Source organism: Sus scrofa, chromosome 7 (genome assembly GCF_054392235.1).
Source record: "Sus scrofa isolate SSC_HxYL_T2T_F1_AM1 chromosome 7, Sscrofa_HxYL_maternal_Yorkshire_Landrace_v2.0, whole genome shotgun sequence".
In the NCBI taxonomy this organism is placed as follows: Eukaryota; Metazoa; Chordata; class Mammalia; order Artiodactyla; family Suidae; genus Sus; species Sus scrofa.
In genome coordinates this window covers 22,825,902-22,848,297 of record NC_139389.1, presented here as the reverse complement: position 1 = coordinate 22,848,297, position 22,396 = coordinate 22,825,902, and the positions used below count along the sequence as shown (strand labels likewise).

The 22,396-nt window shown below is 36.6% G+C and overlaps 2 protein-coding genes and 1 long non-coding RNA gene across 5 annotated transcripts in view; 2 read left to right on the top strand and 1 right to left on the bottom strand.

Annotated features, from left to right (window-relative positions):
* Positions 1-22,396, bottom strand: part of LOC110257996 (uncharacterized) — an 819,260-nt gene that overhangs the window by 774,235 nt on the left and 22,629 nt on the right. The window lies entirely within an intron of this gene.
* On the top strand, positions 7,011-7,983 carry LOC100525053 (olfactory receptor 2W1). The gene is given in 2 exon segments (XM_003128240.4): positions 7,011-7,925; positions 7,927-7,983. Coding segments are annotated over 2 exon segments (972 nt in total).
* On the top strand, positions 19,395-20,354 carry LOC100620803 (olfactory receptor 2W1-like). The gene has a single exon (XM_021082523.2). The coding sequence runs from the start codon at positions 19,395-19,397 to the stop codon at positions 20,352-20,354; it is 960 nt and encodes a 319-aa protein (XP_020938182.2).

Here is a 22,396-nt window from a genome sequence, read left to right as displayed (position 1 = left end):
TGGATGTTAGATTCCAGTTATAAGTGATATCATATGGTATTTGTCTTTCTGGCTCATTTCACTCAGTATGAGATTCTCTAGTTCCATCTATGTTGCTGCAAATGGCATTATGTCATTCTTTTTTATGGCTGAGTAGTATTCCATTGTGTATATATACCACATCTTCCGAATCCAATCATCTGTCGATGGACATTTGGATTGTTTCCATGTCCTGGCTATTGTGAATACTGCTCATTGCAGCACTATTTTCAATAGCCAAGACATGGAAACAACCTAAATGCCCATCGACAGAGGAGTGGATCAAGAAGATGTGGTACATATACATAATGGAATATTACTCAGCCATTCAAAGGAATGAAATACCGGCATTTTTAGCAACATGGATGGACCTAGAAATTATCATGCTAAGTGAAGTCAGTCAGACAGTCAGACACCAACATCAAATGCTTTCACTGACATGTGGAATCTGAAAAAAGGACAGACAGAACTTCTTTGCAGAACAGATGCTGACTCACAAACATTGAAAAACTTATGGTCTCCAAAGGAGACAGTTTGGGGGGTGGGAGGGAGGATGTGCTTGGGCTGTAGGATGGAAATCCTGTGAAAGTAGATTGTTATGATCATTATACAACTACAGATGTGATAAATTCATTTGAGTAATAAAAAAAAGAAAAAAAAAGGATCAGGCATTGCCGTAAGCTGCGGTGTAGGTCACAGATGTGGCTCGGATCTGGCGTTGCTGGGGCTCTGGTGTAGGCTGGCAGCTACAGCTCTGATTAGACCCCTAGCCTGGGAACCTCCACATGCCACTTGTGCGGCCCTGTAAGGAGAAAAGACAAAAAGAAAAAAGAAAAAACGGGGAAAAAAAAAAAAAAACCTAAAACTAAATAATCCGGGAAGCCCCTTCTGGCAATGCAGGTTAAGGATCTGGCATCGACTGCCCCAACTGTGGCAGAGGTTGCAACTTTGGTGTGGGTTCAGCCACTGGCCTGGGAACTTCCATATGCCTCAGGTGCAGCCAAAAAAAAAGTCCAGGCTATTTTTCTGAAATTTCTCCAGAATAGCAAACCCACGGGATACAATCACGGAATAAGGGGCTACGAAAGCTACTGTGCAAGAATGGAATTAAAGGACATACATGTACATGACAATGTGTATACTTTTTTTTTCAAACAAAAATGAAAGTTTTTCATGTTTGAATTTCAACTATAAAATTAAACTACAACTTAAGAGAAACTTTTTTTTTTTTTGGCTTTTTAGGGCTGCACCCAGGCATATGAAAGTTCCCAGGCTAGGGGTCCAATTGGAGCTGCAGCTGCCAGCCACAGCCACAGCCACAGCCACTGCAACGCAGGATCTGACCCACATCTGTGACCTACACCACAACTCACGGCAACACCAGATCCTGTACCAACCAAGTGAGGCCAGGGATCAAACCTGCATCCTTCTGGATAATAGCTGGGTTTGTTACCACTGAGCCACAATGGGAACTCTTACGAGAACTTTTTTTTAAAGACAAAGGAGAACTATAGAAAATAACTAAAAGGGAGAGGGAATACACATGTCTAAAGTCAAGATCCTTAGTCAAAGTGAATATTTTCAAGTATCCACAGGTTTAGAATTTCGATAAAAAGTTGCAATTGATTTTACTTTTGCTATTATCATTATTAAAAACTATATGTATAGAGGACATATACACAAAATTCATGTACACTATATATATATACACATATATACACACACACTACTCTAAAAGAAGTGATTTGAAAGGGGAAAAGTGTTTACCAAATACATTATCAAATATCAGTATGGGCTCTCCCAAAATCAATAAAAATTAGCATTTTTACAGCATGCAGACCCCTCTAAATTGATTGAAATAGTAATAGCTAATATTTATTTGAATGCTGACTGTATGCCAACCATGCAATATTTCACATATGGTTAATCTATTTAATCCTCATACTAACCCTTGAAGTACATATTATTACTACCCCCCATGACAGATGAGAATTCCGAAACACCAAAATCTTAAGTAATTTTCCCAAGTTTACACAGCTAATAACTGGAACCTTGGGACTGCAGTACAAAACATATGGCTCCATCTACTTCACACTATACTATGCCTCAAATGTAGAATACAAGGATCACTATCATACAAAAGCAGGTAGTTAAAACTGTTTTATGGCTCAGTGATGAGAAGTCATCAGAAGCAAACATGCAGCATGAGGCCGTCAATTTGTGCACATGTATTTTATTAAAGTAATTATTGATGCTGTGTACTTTTAATTCAAGGGAGCTCTTATAACTTATGTTCATAAGCCAACTCATGCAACTAGAGTTTAAATAATGACCTCTGAGACACAGACAGAATTAACTGTCCTAGACACTGAAGTATCTGGATAACTTATCCATGGCTTATCAAGCCAAAGGCACATTGTGACTGGATGAAAACATAAATCTTATGATCCTCAATTTACTGTTTTAGAGTTTTGGACATCTCTTTCACAGATAACTGTTTTGAACTTGGGTATCAAAGGTAACTATTAAAGGTAGCTTGTTTAAACACCTACTCAGAGCAATGTTATTTCAAAAAACAATATTAGTAACGGTAAGATTATCGTGTAGCGTTAACATGCTCTAATCTGAGTGTTGGGACTGCATATTTCTTAACAGCAATTTTTACTTGTCATATGTTTACTACCTAGAGAGAAAAATTCTGAACATACACTCTCTCATTTCCTTGTGCCATAGCTTTCTCTCACACTGAGAAACTTTTGCATCTACTACATTTCTCCTAGTAAAATATCAGGATAGTGTCTAATTCTCCAACTGTTTCACTTACAGGCTTTACCATTAATCTGATACGGTCTGAATGGTACAGAAAACCTTCCTTCATGATCTGGGTGTTTAGGCAACACTGGGAAATTTTGTTCAATTTGTTCACAATACTGAATTAATAGTTGCTTTTTAATGTTTCTCTAGGACCAAGACTTATTGGCAAGTTGATTTAAAGTCAGAACAAGTAGTAAGAATTTCTGACACGTTTCCTCCCCTTCCTCGAAGTCACATGTTCAAGAAGGAGGAGTCCTGTCGAGGAGCTATACTTCAACACACACATCAGAAAACACCGAACTCGCAGTGGCACTGCAGGAAAAAACAGGAGAAAGCTGCAGCCCTGGAGAGCAAATGCTTCACCAGGATCTGGTTTCCACAGAGTGGGCTCCACTCTGGATCAAGAAACAGAACATCAAGGAAATGCTCTCTGGATCACAGTAACGTTAATCTTTCATATCTCTCAGAAAATAGTGCGCCTGGGGTGGTAAACAACTTGTGAGACGTCAAAGAGAGAGACCTTGGACCTGTATGGCCGGGTTCTTCTGAGTTTCTTTCAAGATGCTTAGAACAAAAAAAACACTGTAAACCTCAACAGAGAAATTCTCCTTTTTATCTTTATTATGAGGGAAAGACTAATTTAGTCTCTCTTATACTGAGAGGAGGACATGAAGCCATGTCTTATTTGTGATTCCAGACATGTTCATCCAACATAAATAAAAGAGGGAAACAGATGAGATTAAATAGGAAATGTAATATTCTATTCAGGAAGACTGTGGACCTAGGAAAGATTCAGATATTTTTGTGCCAATTTTAAGTCTCATAATGTGGATGAAAAATCACTTGGAGATTTCCTATGTTGGGATTTTAATAGGCAGGAGAACATGTTCCCCTTCCTGAATTAATCTTTGGAGGCTACAAGGGTAATGGAAATAGTTAAGAAATTAACGGTGTGGCACTGGCTTTAATTTTTTTAATTTTTCGATTGTGTTTTCACATCATTTTAAACGAAGGTCTGTATTATTCAGACACTAGGCACAATTACACACACTGACCTGTCCGTCAAAATAAACAAGTATTAATTAGTTTTTCATCTCCCTGCTTGGACACTATAGAGCTCTAATGTTACATGACAGCTTGCAATACATTTCAGAGACTTATTTTTTTCTCTCTGTCCAGCTTGATCAATGGTAGAACCCAGGCTCAAATCATGATTCTCGGGAAGCTACCTATGAGGAAATCACCAAATGACTCTCTCAAAACAGCTATATTGACAGTATATTCAGTTAATCTTCTAAACGTGTCCACGTTTGAATTATTGCCATAGTTTGAAGGAACTTCTTCATGCTATTGAGGAAATACATTGAAATGCATAACAAACAAAAAAACACAGCTTTTTACACTATAGCTACAGTACAAAAGAAAGTGAGAGGCATCGGTGTGACATTTAGCTCTTATTTTTCAATCCTGTAAATAAAATCCAGTTATTTTTAATGGAAGATTTCTGTATGCTACTTTGGCTTCAGGTGTTAAAAAGTTATCCTTTTGTATTCAGAGATAGGAAACAATGAAGGTCTACTATTGATAATCTGCTCAATTGTTAAAAGTTTTGGCAGGTCCGATATGCCCATGCATATCTGTTTGTATCCCACTACTGAATCATGCTGGGCTTATTATTTATTTGAATAGAAAGTAATGTTTCAAGTTATTTTTCCCAACCTATAGAAATCCGCTATGTGTTACTACATAGATTAAACCACAATCTTTTTTTCTTTTCCATTCATCTGCCACCTACTATCATCCTATTCAGGTAACCGCAAAATAGCAGCCTAATTTTTCCATTGCAAAAAAAAATGTGCTTCCTGACAACTTAATGATTTTTCATTATTCATAGTGTGACAACTTTTCTTTTCACCAAAAATCATGCATATTCATGGATGTATTTATATATATATTTATATATATAATGCTTTAGGTTTTACAGACAGAGCAAAGAGAAATAAAACGCATGTCTGCCTTCTTAAAGCTTATAGACTACTATGTGGATGGGGGGCATATTAAACATTTTCCTACATGCTGCATGAGTATAATTTTTCCCTATAATAATTGCTATAATTAATAATTATTGAGACATCCTACATTCCAAGCATTGTTCTAAGCACTTTACATTTATTATTCATTTGATCTTCACCCCAACCCCAAGTGATTTTATTGTCCCCATTTTTACAGAGGAGAAAACTGAGCCCAGAAGTGTGATCTAACTTTTCTGGAGTCACACGGCTAAGTAACTTGCAGAAACATGAACAAACGCTCTCTGCTTACGCTGTCACACTCCATGCTATACTGGCCCTCTGTAAATCTCTCCATACATGATACTAGATGTCAGGCAAAAAAGAGATTATGAGTTCAGACAACCCCTCTTTAAGCAATAAACATTTAAGAGGTAGTTTAAAGTGTGAGTACAACTTAGATTCCACCTAGAAGTCATATCATATGATATCACTTTGTCTTTCTCTGTCTGACTTACTTCACTCAGTATGATAATATCTAGGTCTATCCATGTTGCTGCAAATGGCACTCTTTTATTCTTTTTATGGCTGCATAATATTCCACTGCATAAATGTAGCACATCTTCTTTATCCATGCCTCTGTCAGTGGACATTTAGGCTGTTTCCATGTCTTAGCTATTGTAAATAATGCGGCAGTGAACACTGGAGTGCATGTTTCATTTCAAATTATGGTCTTCTCTGGCTATGTGCCCAGGAGCAGAACTGCTGGATCATATATGGTAGTTCTCAACAAGAACCTACTGTAGAGCTCAGGGAAATCTACTCTACAGTTTGTAACTATATTTATATATACATATAATTCACTTTGCTATGTACCTGAAACTAATACAATATTTTATGTCAACTATACTCCAAAAATTTAAAAAAGAATGAAGAAAACAGGCAGAGTGAATATGAGCTTAGAAACGAATGAAAAGGGTTCCAAGGGCTTTAGCTAGAAATGAATTTGACATGTCAAACTGAGAGAAGGATAGTAGTCAATATGTGTAAAATGAGCCACAGGATGAAAATGAGGCCTCTATTCCTTAAAGGTAATGGAAAGTGACTGGCATGGATAACGAGATTTTGTATAATTGAAACAATGTAAAGGCACAAGATTGGATGTAAGGAATAAAGACTCTTGCCAGAATCTAGAAAAGCAGTGACAGGAGTTTGGATTAGAGTAGTGATAATAGAAGTTTTGTAGAGTGAGAATATAGTTTAAAATTTTGGGGGGGAGTTCCCGTCGTGGCGCAGTGGTTAACGAATCCGGCTAGGAACCATGAGGTTGCGGGTTTGGTCCCTGCCCTTGCTCAGTGGGTTAACGATCCGGCATTGCCGTGAGCTGTGGTGTAGGTCGCAGACGCGGCTCGGATCCGGCGTTGCTGTGGCTCTGGCGTAGGCCTGTGGCTACAGCTCCGATTCGACCCCTAGCCTGGGAACCTTCATATGCCGCAGGAGCGGCCCAAGAAATAGCAAAAAAAAAAAGACAAAAAAAAAATTTCTTTTTGCATTTAAATTTACCAGTTTTGGTGCTAAGTTAGGTATTAGGGATGAGAGAGACAAAAGCACCAAGGTTAAATGCCTGATCTCCAACATAACAACTAGAAGACCAAAGGTGCTAATCATTAAGATATGGAAAAATAGGAACACTCTTGTCCTCATTCTTTATAAGTAGCAAAATAATTATATTCCATAGGTGAATTCACTGACCAAGTAAAGAGCATATTCACTATATCAAGTCAACAAGAATGACAGAGAATCATAGAAACAGAACTATTCCAAAATCCAAATTTACATGTGAGAAAATTCAGACCCTGCTTTTAAGAGTGAACTCTCCAAGGTCACCTAGATAAATATATATGAAACTCATTACCATAAAAGAACCTACAACAAACACCAGATTATTTGGATGTTATTTTTACTTTTATTCATCATTTCTTAATCAGGAACACAAATTCTCTACCTTTGTTTAGTTCTATATTCCGTCAAATGACTTAGACAGTCTTTGATGACAAATTTCCCCTCCCTCCCCTTCCTTCTTTTCCTTTACCTCCTCCTGCTCATCCTCATACTCCAGGACCTCCTCCTACTGCTCTTCTCATTCTAGGATTTGGGCACTGAAGGACTATGGGCCAAAGAAACTCTACTTCTCTGCATGATTTCATTCTGCTGGGCTTCTCTGACCATTCCAAACTGGAGATGGCCCTGTCAGGAGTTGTCGCCACCTTCTACTTGATCACACTGGTCGGTAACACAGCCATCATTCTTGCGTCTCTCCTGGACTCCCACCTCCACACACCAATGTACTTCTTCCTCCGGAATTTATCTTTCCTAGACCTATGTTTCACAACCAGCATCGTCCCTCAGATGCTGGTTAACTTGTGGGGGCCTCATAAGACCATCAGCTATGGGGGCTGTGTCATTCAGCTCTATGTTTATATGTGGTTGGGCTCCATCGAGTGCCTTCTCCTAGCTGTTATGTCCTACGATCGTTTCACAGCTATTTGTAAGCCCCTCCATTATTTGGTAATCATGAACCCACATTTATGTCTCAAGATGATTATCATGGTCTGGAGCATTAGTTTGGCCAATTCTGTTGTACTGTGTACACTCACTCTGAATCTGCCTAGATGTGGAAACAACCTTCTGGATCATTTCTTGTGTGAGTTGCCAGCTATGCTCAAGATAGCTTGTATAGACACCACAGCAGTTGAATTGTCTGTTTTTGCTTTAGGCATTGCCATTGTCCTTACACCACTCATCCTTATTCTTATATCCTATGGCTACATTGCCAAAGCTGTGCTGAGAATGAAGTCAAGGGCAGGCCAGCGGAAAGCAATCAATACCTGTGGATCTCATCTCACTGTGGTGTCTATCTTCTACGGAGCTATTATCTACATGTACCTGCAACCAGGTAACAATGCCTCCAGAGGTCAGGGTAAGTTTCTCACCCTCTTTTACACCATCATCACACCAAGTCTCAACCCTCTCATTTACACTTTAAGGAATAAAGACATGAAGGAGGCACTGAAGAAGCTGATGACAGTTGACCACAAATTTACAAAATCAAAGAGGACCTGGAAGTCATAGAAAAAATTAGCAAGGATAAGGCAATGAAATATTTTCTAGTTGTCTTTCATTTTTAACTGAGGCAAGTAATCCCTAGACTATAGAGATCAATGAATATAATTCTTGTATGCAAACATTTTGTGGACACAAATAATATAATAACCACCCTACTGGGAGTTCCTTTCGCGGCTCAGAGGCAATGAATCCAACTAGTATCTATGAAGACAAGGGTTCAATCCCTGGCCTTGCTCAGGGAGTTAAGGATCCACCATTGCCATGAGCTGTACTATATGTCACAAACGCGGCTCAGATCCCACATTGCTGTGGCAGAGGCCGGTGGCTGCAGCTCTGATTTGACCCCTGGCCTGGAAATTTCCATATGCCACAGGTGCAATCCCCCTCCCAAAAAAAAAACCTACTTAGCTGTTTTATGCATATTTTTTGCATATCTTGTAGAAAAACAGGTCACAGAATTTTTTTATTTTTGCTTGTAATCTAGCACAAAGCAGCTGTAAACATAAACTTGAAGGCGTTTAATTTGTTTTAAGCCCCATAGAAACTGTTTGGGTATCTAGTTATGTATTTTCAATACTAATGCTTAGATCTTCAGAAATATAGACCTGATGAATAGTTTCACATACGATTTGTATATTAAATAATAATATGCTAATGATTTTGTATATTAAATCTCTTGTGATGCCATCTAAATATTTGTGTATGTGCTTTGTGCAGACAATGCAATTTATAAGGTAATAATTATCATAAGCACCACCTGAAACAATTTACTTTTTGTTCAGTGAAATTTGATAATCATCACGAGCAAAGGGTCTTTATTTTTTCTAAGTCTGTTTACATCTTTATCATGATAAAGGGGAGTGAGAAGAAACTCTGTGTTTAAAGACAACACAGTCTGATTCATCTCTTATTCATTTATAAAACATTTATTCCATGAGTGTCTTCTCTGAATGGAAAGAGAGTACGACCAGTTTTAGATTAGTTAGGCTTTGGGCATAGCTCTATTGAATCATGGAACATATGTTATTTTTGAAATATGCAGGTTTGTAAATTTTTATGTAGTGGAATTTCATAAAATGAATAAATATTTTCATTTCCACTTATCTTGATACAATACTTAACTTTTTTAGGAAAATGTGATGACTTTTGAATTAAACTTTGGATTTTTTGTGATCTGATACCTTTCTGATATATATAGTCTAGACACCTATTACTCTTGTATTTGGAAGGTTTGTTCTTAGGCTTGGCAAGAATCTATAACAAATAATGTTAGGAGATAAATTAAGTCATTTGCTAGCTTCAGTAATAACAGGTGCACCAAAATATAACAGTAATGGACTCTTAGGAGAACATTACATTTTACACCTATAAGTAATTGTTCTTTGATGTATCTCTAGATTTACTTTTTCTTTGGTTTAAGTCTCTCCTGCACTAGGGTTGCAAATTAAACCAACATTTTAAATACTTAATCTCCCTTTTATTTCTTTAAAGTAAATGTATATAGTCATACCACTATATTAAATTATATTATAATTATAATTAATTATATTAATAAATCCTTAAAATATATTAAACTTCTGTAAGTTAATCAGTACTTCCATAAGCTTGTCAGCCTTAGTTCCCACACTTAGGGAACAATATGTGACTTGAAAAAGTAAGTGATATAACTAATAATAATAATAATCAGTAAATAATAATAATAGTAAATTTAATTATCTTTAAAGAGAGGTTACTTTCCTGACCAAGGTCTCACACCAACATGCATGAGAATTTACCATTCATGCTCTATGAGACATTTTATACAAATTCACAGTAATCACAAAACATAAATCTAAAGCATTGACACAAAACATTTAAAAAGAGGAAACAGAAAAAAAGCATAGGAAACCACTAAGCCAAAATGGCAGGCAGAAACTCAAGGGAAAAGAAACAATAGAACCCAGTAAATGACAACTATGATTTCCTTTATTATGATCATTGGCTTTAAAATCCTTTACGGCCAAGCCTTACAACACAGTCTTCTATTTATTTGGATTATTATAATTGATTAATTAAAAGATGTTGTGTATCCCAAAGATTTTAATTGTTCATGTTTCATTGTCTGCATGACTTCCTGGTTATCTTTGCTAGTAGTTAATAATTATGCATTGCAAATATTTGCTTGAATTTTATATAAACCAATTTTAAATGAAAGAGCCATGTACACTAATCAATTTAAATAAAGAGCACCACTTCCTCATTTAAAAAAGAAACAATAGAGATATAAAGCAAGCAGAAAATACAAAATAAAATGGTAGTACAAAATCCTCATTTATCAATAATTGCTCTAAATATAAATGGATGGAATTCACCAATCAAAAGACACAGAGCATCCAGATAGATTAAAAAATAGGACCAACTATATGATGTCTCCAGGAAACTCACCTCAGCTCTAAAGACAAACAAGGGCTCAAAGTGAAGGGATAAAAGATGACAGTCCAAGCAAATGGTAGCCAAAAGAAAGCAGATATAGCCTTATTTATAGCATATAAAATAGACTTCAAGCCAAAAACAAGTTACAAGAGACAGAGATGGACATTATAGAATGATAAAGGGGACAACTCACAAGACATACTAGTTACCAGACTATATGAACCTAACATGGCAATACCAAAATATGTAAAGCAATTACTAGCAGATCTAAAGGAAGAAATTGACAGGACCACAATGATAGTAGGGGACATTAATATCCCACCTACAGCCATGGATAGATCATCCAGACAGAAAGTCAGCAGGGAAACAACAGCCTTAAATGAAACATTAAACCTGTTGGATTTGATTTATACAGAACATTTGATCCAAATATAGCATATATTACATTCTTTTCAGAAGTACATGGTACACTCAAGAATACACCATATGCTGGGACACAAATCTCAATAAATTTAAGAAAACTGAAATCATAGCAAGCATTTATTGTGATCACAATGGTATGAAACTGGAAATCAACTACAAAAAGAAAGCTGAAAATATAAATATGTGGAGACTGAAAACATGCTACTAAACAATAATTGGGTCAATGAAGAAATCAAATGGGAAATCAAAAATATCTGAAGACAATGAAAATGAAAATATGGCATGTCAAAAAAAGCATTGAGAGGGAAGTTTATAGCAATACAGGCCTACCTCAAGAAATAAGAAAAACCTCAAACAAAAAGGACAATCTTTTCAAAAAAGTGTTAGTACTCAGCCGTAAAAAAGAATGAAACAATGTCATTTGCAGCAACATGGATGGACCTAGAGATAAACATATTAATCGAAGTCAGTCAGATAAAAAAAGATAAGTACCATATGATATCACTTATACTTGGAATCTAAAACATGATACAAATGAACTTAGTTATAAAACAGAAACAGATCCCCCAGGCATAGAAAATAAACATGTGGCTCCCAGAGTGGAAAGGGGGTGGGAGAGGGATAAATTATGAGTTGGGAATTAGCAGATACAAACTATTCTATATAAAATATATAAACAAGGTCCTACTGTACAGTGCAGAGAACTATATTCAATATCCGAAGAATATGAAAAAGAATATATATTTATGAATCAGTTTACACACCATAAATTAACACAATATTGTAAATCAACTATACCTCAGTATTTTTTTTAATTTAAAAAGTAAATAAATGGTGTTGGGAAAACTGAACAGCCATATGCAAAGGAATAAAACTAGATCACTGTCTTTTTTTTTTATTATTGCTCCTGCAGCATATGAAAGTTCCCAGGCCAGAGATCAAACTTACACCATAGCAGTGACCTGAGTCATATACTCACAACACCAAATCCTTAACCTGCTGCACCACCAGGTAACTACTAGACCATTATCTTACACCACACAACAAAATCAACTCAAAATGTCTTGAAGACTTCAGTGGAACACCAGAAACTATAAAACTCCTAGAAGAAAACATAAGAGGCATGCTCTTTGACATTCATCTTAGCAATATTTTTCTGGATATGTAATCTCGGGCAAGGAAAACAAAAGCAAAAATAAGTAAATAAGGGAGTTCCCATCATGGCTCAGCAGAAATGAATCTGACCAGCATCCATGAGGATGCAAGTTTGATCCCTAGCCTCACTCAGTGGGTTAAGAATCTGTCATTACCATGAGCTGTGGTGTAGGTCACAGATACGCCTCAGATCCAGTGTTGCTGTGGCTGTGTCATAGGCCAATGGTTACAGCTCCGATTCGACCCCTAGTCTGGGAACCTCCATATGCTGTGGGTGCAGCCTTAAAAAGACAAAAATAAATAAATAAATAAGCAAATAGGAGTACATCAAACCAAAAAGCTTTTGCACAGTAAAGAAACCATCAACAAAACTAAAAGACAACCTACCAAATGGAAGATTTTTGCAAATCATATATATTCGCAAAATATATAAAGAACTCATACAACTTAACAACAACAAAAAAACCTGATTTTTTAAATGGTCAGAGTATCTGAATAGACATTTCTCCAAAGAAGACATACAAATGGCCAAAAGGTGCATGAAAAGATGTTTCACATCACTAATTATTAGGGAAATGCAAATAAAAAACCACACTGAGATATCAGCTCGTACCTATTAGAATGGCCATTATCTTAACATACTAAATGAAGTCAGTCAGAAGGAGAGAGACAAACACCATATGATACTACTTATATGTGGAATCTAAAATATGACACAAATCAACCGATCTATGAAACAAAAACAGACTCACAGATTTTTTTTAAAAATCTGTAGTTGCCAAGGGGGGAGAGGGGTGAGGAGGGAAGGATTAAGGGTTTGGGATTAGCTCAGGCAACTATTATAAATAGGATAAACAACAAGGTCCTACTATATAGCACAGGGAACTATATTCAATATGCTGTGATAAAACTTGAAAGAAAAGAATATGAAAAAGAATATACGCATGTATAACTGAGTCACTTTGCTGTATAGCAGAAACTAACACAACAATACACTCTTGGTAAGAATGTAAATTAATGCAGCTGCCATGGAAAACAGTATGACGATTCCTCAAAAAGTTGAGAATATTCAGCAGAACTAACACAACATTGTAAATCAGCTATACTTCAATAAAATTTTTAAAGACGGGGAGTTCACATTGTGGCTCAGTGGATTAAGAACCCAACTAACATCCATGAGGATGCGAGTTTGATCCCTGGCCTTGCTCAGTGGGTGAAGGACCCGCTGTTGTTGTGAACTGTGGTGTAGGTCTCAGACGGGGCTCAGATCCTGCATGGCTCTGGTAAAGGTCAGCAGCTGCAGCTCCAATTCAATCCCTAGCCTGGGAACTTCCATACACCACAGGTGCACTGCCCCAAAAAAAGAAAGAAAATTTGAAGTGAAAAAAAGTTGGAATTCCCTTGTGGCCTGGCAGTTAAGGATTCAGAATTGTCACTGCTGCAGCTTGGGTTCGATCCCTACCCTGGAAACGTCCATGTGACACAAGTGTAGCCAAAAAAAAAAATTTGAGAACAGAAATAGTATATGATCCAGCTATTCTACTTCAAAGTATTTACCTAAGAATAGTGAAACACTAAATCAAAAGATACATGCACACCTCTGTTCATCACAGCATTATTTACAACAGCCAAAACACAAGAACAACTTAATTAAGCATCTATCAATGGATGAATGGATAAAGAATATGTGGTATATATGTGACAGACTACTCAGCCATAAAAAAAGATGAAATCTTGCCGTTTGTGACAACCCGGAAGGTGTTATACTAAGTAAAATAAGCCAAACAGAGAAAGACAAATACTATATGATTTCACTTGTATGTGGAATATAAAAAACAAGTAAAAATAAACGAAGAAGCCAAATCAAACAAAACAAACACACAGATACAGAGAACAGAGAAGTGGCTACCAGAGGGGAAAGGTAGAGGACAGCAAAATGGGTAAAGGTCAACTGTATGATGGATGGAAACTAAATTTTTGGTGGTAAGCAGACTGTAGGGTATACAAAGTCAAAATATAATGTACATATGAAACATATAATATTATAAACCAACATCACCAAAATGTAAAATTTTAAATAAACCAAAAAATTAATTAATTTAAGATCAATTTTGTGGGTTTTTCTTAACATACCATAAGACAGCCATACGATAATAATTGTTGAAACTAGATGACGGATCCATCACATTGTATTGGTCACTCTATTTTTGTACATGTTATAAAGTGTCTATAATAAAAAGTTTTAAAGGGTGTTAAGGATCTTTTTTTAGGAGTTCCTGCTATGGCACAGTGCGTTAAGGATCCAGTGTTATTGCAGCTGCAGCTCAGATTCGATCCCTGGCCCAGGAACTTCCACATGCTGTGGATGTAGCCAAAAAAAAATCTTTTTTAAAATACAATAACAAGCTCTCCAACAGTTGGAATTTCTTCTTGAAATCATATTTCCATTGTTCTTCCCATCCAGAACTTTATGGTAATGTATTTATTTGTTCTTTCACAAGTCTTTTGACTACTATTCTTGCCAGCAACAAATACATAAATTAATTGAAATTATTTTTTAAATTTCTGAAAATCATAAATCTTTAACTGTTAAATTTTCTTGATTAAATTATTATTAATTTTTCAGCATTCATTCAAATGTTTGTCTTTTTTAAATGAGGGACAAATAGAGATGAGATAAACAGACTACACCAAGCCTTCACAAAATATATTCTAGGAAATTTCTGAATGCCTCACCATGACCTGCATCATAATGATGTTTAATTACTTTTGTGGGTTACCAATCCCAAGGGCTTTAAAAAATACCTAGAAACCAAGTCACCGATCTTCTTGATATTATACCCATGAATCACCTTTTACTCACCACACTTACCTTTTTATAAGATTACCAAATGTTCCTGCCAGCCCAAGAAATGCCCAATAAAAAGGTAATTGCTAAAATCACTTATTCTCAGTGTGGAAAGACACAATACAATAATCCTTATTCCATAGTTCCTTTTCATAATCTTCATATTTTTCCCTCTAATTAGATCAAATTAACCATTCAGCCAGTTTACAAAGGCTGGTTCAGACCAAGAAATCCATAGCAACTTATGTTCCAGATAAAAGCAACCCTTCTGAGCCAGGCATTGCAGATAGATGAGTGATGGACTTAGAAAATTAGAGTGGAAAGCGAGTGTTAAGGTTCTTCACTGAGCAGGTAAGTGGTTAAATATTTCAGTCTCTCTCCTGTTACAAGACTGTAAGACTTCTAAAAGACTAGAATACTAAATAATTCATTATTCAAATTCAGAGATTCACAAATACGTAGAGAAAATGAAATGTCATCCTGACTATAGTTTCATTTAAAAAAATAATTCTTAAATTTCCCTCATAAATAGGTTAAAGTTGAAAATATTATGATACTCGATTCTCAAATAGTGGTGGATTTTATAGTGCAACAGCTACTGAAGGTCAAATGCACATATGCATACTTTTGTCCAATTTTAAGCCCATTATAGAACTGATGTGCTTGTGTATCTTTGCAAGTATATGCAGAGATTTGTTTATCTTTCAGTGACTATTTTCTATATGTTTTAATTTGCTAAAATGTATTACTGAAGTAGGTTCCATACAAATGATTGACATAGCAAACTTTCAAAGACCATTGAAAACATTTACCTACTTTTTTCAAAGCAGTGCCTGGCTATAGATTCTGTGAATTTATAAATCTAAATATGTACCCACTTTACTATGTGCACTGATTCATTGTATCACCTTTAAGACTAATTGATCTAGGCTTCTGGCATTTCTGGCACTGTGTTACTGCTCAGTAAAAATTACATTGAGCCCTTGTTCTGCTCTCTGAAGAAATTCTAGCACTCTTGGCTATATTTTTGGAAATTATTTACTATGGGAAGGGGCTTTCCTTTGCTTTGAGGACTTCATTTAAAACATGGCCCCTGATAAATTTTAACCGCTTCTCACAATTCAGCCCCTGTGACCTCTGTCCCTCTATTCTCCACTTCTCTAACAGAGTAGATCGAGCCTATTTTTCTTTTATTTTCTAAAATACCACTAACAAAAGGGAATAAATTTAGTAGAATTTTAATAAAGGATTGGAAATAATATAGAAGGATTTCCCTGCAGCATACAATGAAAAACATTGCCTAAGGAACACGATATCTTAAAATTCCTTAGACACCCTTACAGAGCTTTGCTCTCTGACTCTATATTTCACTAGGTCCCACTTGCTCCACGTTTTGCACCTTACTCACTCTCTTGGTCCCATCTTCTACTCTAATCTGTCTTTGTCTTTGATTCTAGGACCTCCAATCCTCTCAGTTGCCATCTGTGAAGAAATAACACCTAAAAGCTTGCCACTGTCTTTTGGGGGGAAAAAATGCTTATTTGGGTCTAACCACCTTCCATAAATACTTAAATAAGGGGGAAGGATAGTTCATTAGCAAATAGTTATAAATTGTTGTCTTAAGTAAAAGAAATCTTTTTATACTGCTCCTCCACCTTCCAAAATGCAGGTACAATAAAAACAAAGCCATTCTTCCATTTCTGCCAAGATTGTTTTTTTTTCCCCATTATATCCCTTAACTAAAGTGTGCAATTCTGATCCATGTGACTATAAGGAGCACATATTTGGTGTCTCATCATTAGGTAGCTTCCTATATTGATTACACGTATTTCTAGCTCATACTTTTAAAGTTTATACAAATCTTTCTACAATTCTATAATTTCTCTTTTATTATGAGCTTTTGAATAGAGCTAAAAAACTTTATACTTTAATGAGTGAATTTTGAGATCAAAACATAATACACTTTTGGAGTTCTCTCGTGCTGCAGCAGGTTAAGGATCCCATGTTGTCACTGCTGTGGTTCGGGTTACTGCTGTGGCTCAGGTTCAATCCCTAGCCCAGGAACTTCCACATGCCGCGGGTAAAGCCAAAAAAAATAATAATAATACACTTTTAAAAACTGTCTATGTGGAAGAACAATATAGAAAGGATTTTTAAAGGAGCAATTACTTCCATGGCCTGAAAGCCTGGAATGATAACTAGAGTCTTAGAATAATCATGGAGAAGATTTTCTGGTACCAGTAAATAATCACTTATGAATATCTGGGTCCATTCCCCAACACTGCAGTAACTATCACCTGTTTCACATTCTATGGGTGTCAGCTTCTCTGATCAGTAAATACACATTTCTGCAGAAGGTCGGCTAGCATTTAATCAGAAAGGCTGCTTTTCAAAACAGCTATCACAAGCCTTTCCATTGTCCATCTCTTGATCAATACCTGATGTCTTGCTAATTTGCATAATAATGAATATTCAAGTGGCTTATCAATAGTGAAAGTAGTGATATCAAACATATGTGGCTTGTCTAACATTTAGAAACACTCCTCATTCTTGCATGAGAGGCATAAGAATCAAAAAGTTGTGTGCAGCCAGAATTTTAATGGTAGTGTCCAAGATTTGTTCCTTAAATGGACCTATACCTAACCATGGATAAGTTCCACTTTTTTTTATTCTGACCAGAAAGTAACCAAAATCCTGCCTCTGTTGCCTCATCTTCAAAGAAACCAAGGTAGTGGTAGAGTATCTTAAGGGACAGAGATCTGCAGCTGCATGAGTTTGTGGCACAGCTGTCATGTGCCCATTTGCTAACGTCTGCTTAAGAAATCTCTGTGTGGGTGGCAGATCTTGGTCAGTGTCATTTTCATTATAAGCTGGACAAAAGGCTGTAGGGAAAATACTAACCCTATATTCATCTCAAATTTTTCAGGGACCATGATTATCTACCAAAATAACCTAGGAGTTGAACGCATCCAAACTGGCTTAGATCAATTCAAAACTCAAACACACTTCCTTTCTTTCATGACACACTATTTTTTCTTGTCTTAATTGTTTCGTGTGTGTAGCCACATCCATGGTATGTGTGGAAGTTCTTGGGCCTGTGCCACAGCAGTGACAACACCAAATCCTTAACTGAAAGGCCACCAGGGAACTCCTATTCTTGTCTTAATTTATTACGTCTTGCTTTTTGCCTCCATAAAAATAACAATCTGAACTAAAATGTTTAAGAACAAATTATCAACAACTTTCTAGTCTGTTAACATTAGCTGAAATATGTACACAATAAAAATAAGAAAATAAGAAACAAAACAATCATTACTTTAAAATAGCATACTTCATTCCATTTTAAACACAACAAATTCATTTGAAAATGATTAGAAGCCCCTCTAATTTCAGCAAGAAGAGACTACACAAAATAAATATTTAAAATCTATTGCTCTATCAACAGTAAGTAAAAAGCAGTTAAATAAAATACATCAATAAAGATAAACTTAACAAGATATGTAGAATGTTTTTATAAAGAAGTATTATTCATCTTTACCAAAAGGGAAAAAAACTTTAATAAATTGAGACAGGCTGCGTTCTTCAAAAAGAAGTTTTTAAATGTAAATTTTTAAAAACTTAAATACAGATATTTCAGACAACTTCTTATATTTGTTTGGCTTGTAACAAACTGATTTCAAATTTTATTTGGGAAAATGACAGCTTAGTATATCAAGACTTTTTTTTCTTTTTATAGCCGCACCTGCAATATATGGAACTTTCTGGGCCAGGGGTTGAATCCAAGCTGCATCTGCAACCTACACCACAGCTGATGACAACACCAGACCCTTAACTCTCTGACTGAGGCTAGGGATCGAACCCACATCCTCACAGAGACAACATCAGGTCCTTAACCCACTGAGCCACAATGTGAACTCTAAGACATTTTTATAAAAAAGAGTAATAAAAGGAGTTCCCATTGTGGCACAGTGGAAGTGAATCCCACTAGCATCTATGGGGATGCAGGTTTGGTCACAGGCCTTGCTTAGTGGGTTGGGGATCCAACGTTACCACGAGCTGTGGTGTAGTCACAGATGTGGCTCGGATCCTGCGTTGCTGCGGCTGTGCCACAGGCCAGCAGTTGTAGCTCCAATTTAACCCCTAGCCTGAGAACTTCCATATGCTACCAGTGCGGCCCTAAAAAGAAAAAAAAAAAAAAAAAAAAAAAAAAAAAAAAAAAAAGAGTTATAAAGGATTTGCTGTGCCAGGTATCACAATGCTATTAGGTAATAATTATTAAAAGTACTGCTTTGCAGATGATTGAAACTATATGTACAGCCCTAAAACAAACAGGTGGGCATTTCCCCTTCTGGCAATGAAATAGATCATTTTAGCTAACCAAGTGATGGAACACAGTTCTTTATGCACACAACCTGAACACAGAGTGGTCAGGTAAGATGTTTTCCATAACACGTGAGCCTTCTGTTGGTAAACACTACTCCTTTATAATACTGAGTCATTTAGGAGAACAATAAATTTTTTATAATCTGTTGTTTCCCCATTCTGGTTCCTTCATTACCCTTTTCTACAGAGATCAAGAAGGGAAGATAATGGACACATCCAATACCAGCTCAGGTGATCAGTTCATTTTGCTGGGCTTTTCTGATCAACCCCAACTGGAGCCCATTATCTCTGTGACTGTTTTGTTCTTCTACGTCATGACTCTCCTAAACAACACAGCGATTATCCTGGTGTCTTTTCTGGACAGCCGACTTCATACACCCATGTACTTCTTCCTCAGTAACCTCTCATTTTTGGATATCTGTTACACAACTAGCATCGTTCCCCAGATGCTGATAAATCTGTGGGGGCCAAACAAATTGATTACTTATGTAGGTTGTATTCTACAATTCTTCTTTGCCTTTGACTTTGGTGCAACAGAATGCCTTTTATTGGCTCTCATGGCCTATGATCGCTATGCAGCAGTCTGTCAACCCCTGCACTACATGGTTATCATGAATCCACAGGTTTGTAAGAAGATGGTAGCAGCATCATGGCTGACTGGTCTGTGTGGCGCCCTGAGTATGTGCTCCTTTGCTTTTACGCTGCCGCTATGTGGTCACATAGTGGATAACTTCTTTTGTGAGATGCCTGCCTTTCTTAAGATAGCCTGTGAGTACACCAAAGTGGTGGATGTTACCATTTACACACTTGGAGTAATTTACCTTCTTTTGCCACTATTGTTCATTCTCATCTCATATGGAATCATCACACAAGCTGTAACTAAGATCAAGTCAGGCGGAGGATTGAAGAAGATGCTTAACACCTGTGGCTCTCACCTCACTGTGGTCAGCCTCTTTTATGGCAGTGCCATCTACATGTACTTGCAACCAAAGAAAGGTTCCACATACCAAGTGGATAAATTTCTTACCCTCTTTTACACCATTATCACCCCAAGTCTTAATCCACTAATATATACTCTGAGGAATAAAGATGTCAAAAGGGCATTAAAATGGCTTTTTATAAAAATTCAGAATTCAGGGAGTTCCCACTGTGGCACAGTGGGTTAAGGATCCAACTGCAGGACCTCAAGTCACTGGGTAGGTGGGAATTCAATATCCAGCATCATGCGAAGGGTTAAAGGACGCAAGTCACTGCTGTGGCTTGGATTCAATCCATAGCCCAGGAACTTTCATATGCTGGAACTGTGGTCATCAAATTAAAAAAAAAAAAAGAATTCGGGGTTCAGAACAAATGTCGATCAAATAAGAGGATTAATAATAACACTGACGCTGAATAGCATTGAGAACTATGTCTAGATACTCATGTTGCAACAGAAGAAATGGTGGGGGAAAAACTGTAATTGTAATGTATACATGTAAGGATAACCTGACCCCCTTGCTGTACAGTGGGAAAATAAAATTAAAAAAAAAAAAAAATAATAATAATAACACTGAGTAATACATATTACTTCATTTACATGTAGTGTCTCATTCAATATGCACAATGACCTTGAAACTCAGATATCAAGTTTACATTTTACAGGAAAGAACCTGAAGTTAGAAAAGTTCATTAACTTGCTCAGGTAATAATACTTCTAAGTAAAAATGCAGGATTAAAACACAAATCTAGGAGTTCTCCTCATGGCTCAGCGGAAAGGAATCCAACTAGGAACCATGAGGTTGTGGGTTCAATCCTTGGCCTCAATCAGTGGGATAAGTAGGATATAGGATCCGGCATTGCCGCAAGCCGTGGCATGGGTCGAAGATGTGGCTTGGATCCAGTGTTGCTGTGGCTGTGGTATAGGCCACAGCTGTAGCTCCAATTCAATCCCTATCCCAGTAATTTCTATATGCTGTAGGTGTGGCAGTAAAAGAGTAAAAATAAAATTTTAAAAATAAAAATAAAATAAAATAAGCATCTGATGTTGTAGTTTCCCAATCTATTGTAATGTACATTTGGAGTTCCCGTCATGGTGCAGCAGAAACGAATCCAACTAGGAACCGTGAGGTTTCAGGTTCGATCCCTGGCCTCACTCAATGGGTTAAGTATCTGGCACTGCCCTAAGCTGTGGTGTAGGTTGCAGACATGGCTTGGATCTGGCATTGCTGTGGCTCTGGTGTAGGCTGGCAGCTGTAGCTTCAACTAGACCCCTAGTCTGGGAACCTCCATATGCCGTGGGTGCAGCCCTAAAAAGACAAAAGACAAAAAAATATATATATATATTTATACATATATATACACACACATATATATACACACACACACATATATAGTAATGTACATTTGAACTCATCTATAATATGCAGCTATTGAACAGCCTTTTTTTAATACCATTGTGAGAACAAGTATAAAAATCAAGATAAAATCTATTGGTGAGAAAAAATGATTTTTTTCCTGTAGAGTTATTTGCTTAATCAATTCTAAAATAGCTATTTCACTCTAAAATTTAAAAGTTTTAATATTTTGTTTTTTGTGGGGGTTTGGGTTTTTTTGTTTTTTGTCTTTTTAGGGCCGCAACTCTGGCATATGGAAGTTCCCAGGCTAGGGGTCGAATCAGAGCTGTAGCTGCCGGCCTACACCACAGCCACAGCAACGCAGGATCCAAGCTGCATCTGCGACCTATACCACAGCTCACGGCAATGCCAGATCCTTAACCCACAAAGCAAGGTCAGGGATAGAACCCCCACCCTCATGTATACTAGTCGGGTTCGTTAACCACTGAGCCACAACAGGAATTTAAAGTTTTATTATTTTGGAATAACATATTTACTTTCTTACTGAGAGTGGGAAGTTCAGTGAGAGCATTCTAACAAACACACTTCCAAAGACACTTTCAAAGTAATCAGTTGAGAAGAAAATGCTAAGTCATTTAGTTAGGATTTTCTTATGCTATTTCAGGTAATCTGAAATAACCTATTTCTGAACCAAATGAAATTTTTTCATGAGGAAATTTTGTCTACACTAAAAATTATGAAATATTTTATAAAAAAATAACAATTTCCCCAGAAATAAACCCATGCACTTACGGTCAATTAATCTACGATAAAGGAGACAAGAACAAACAATGGAGAAAAGACAGTGTCATTAATTTCATTAATTGAGTTCCCGC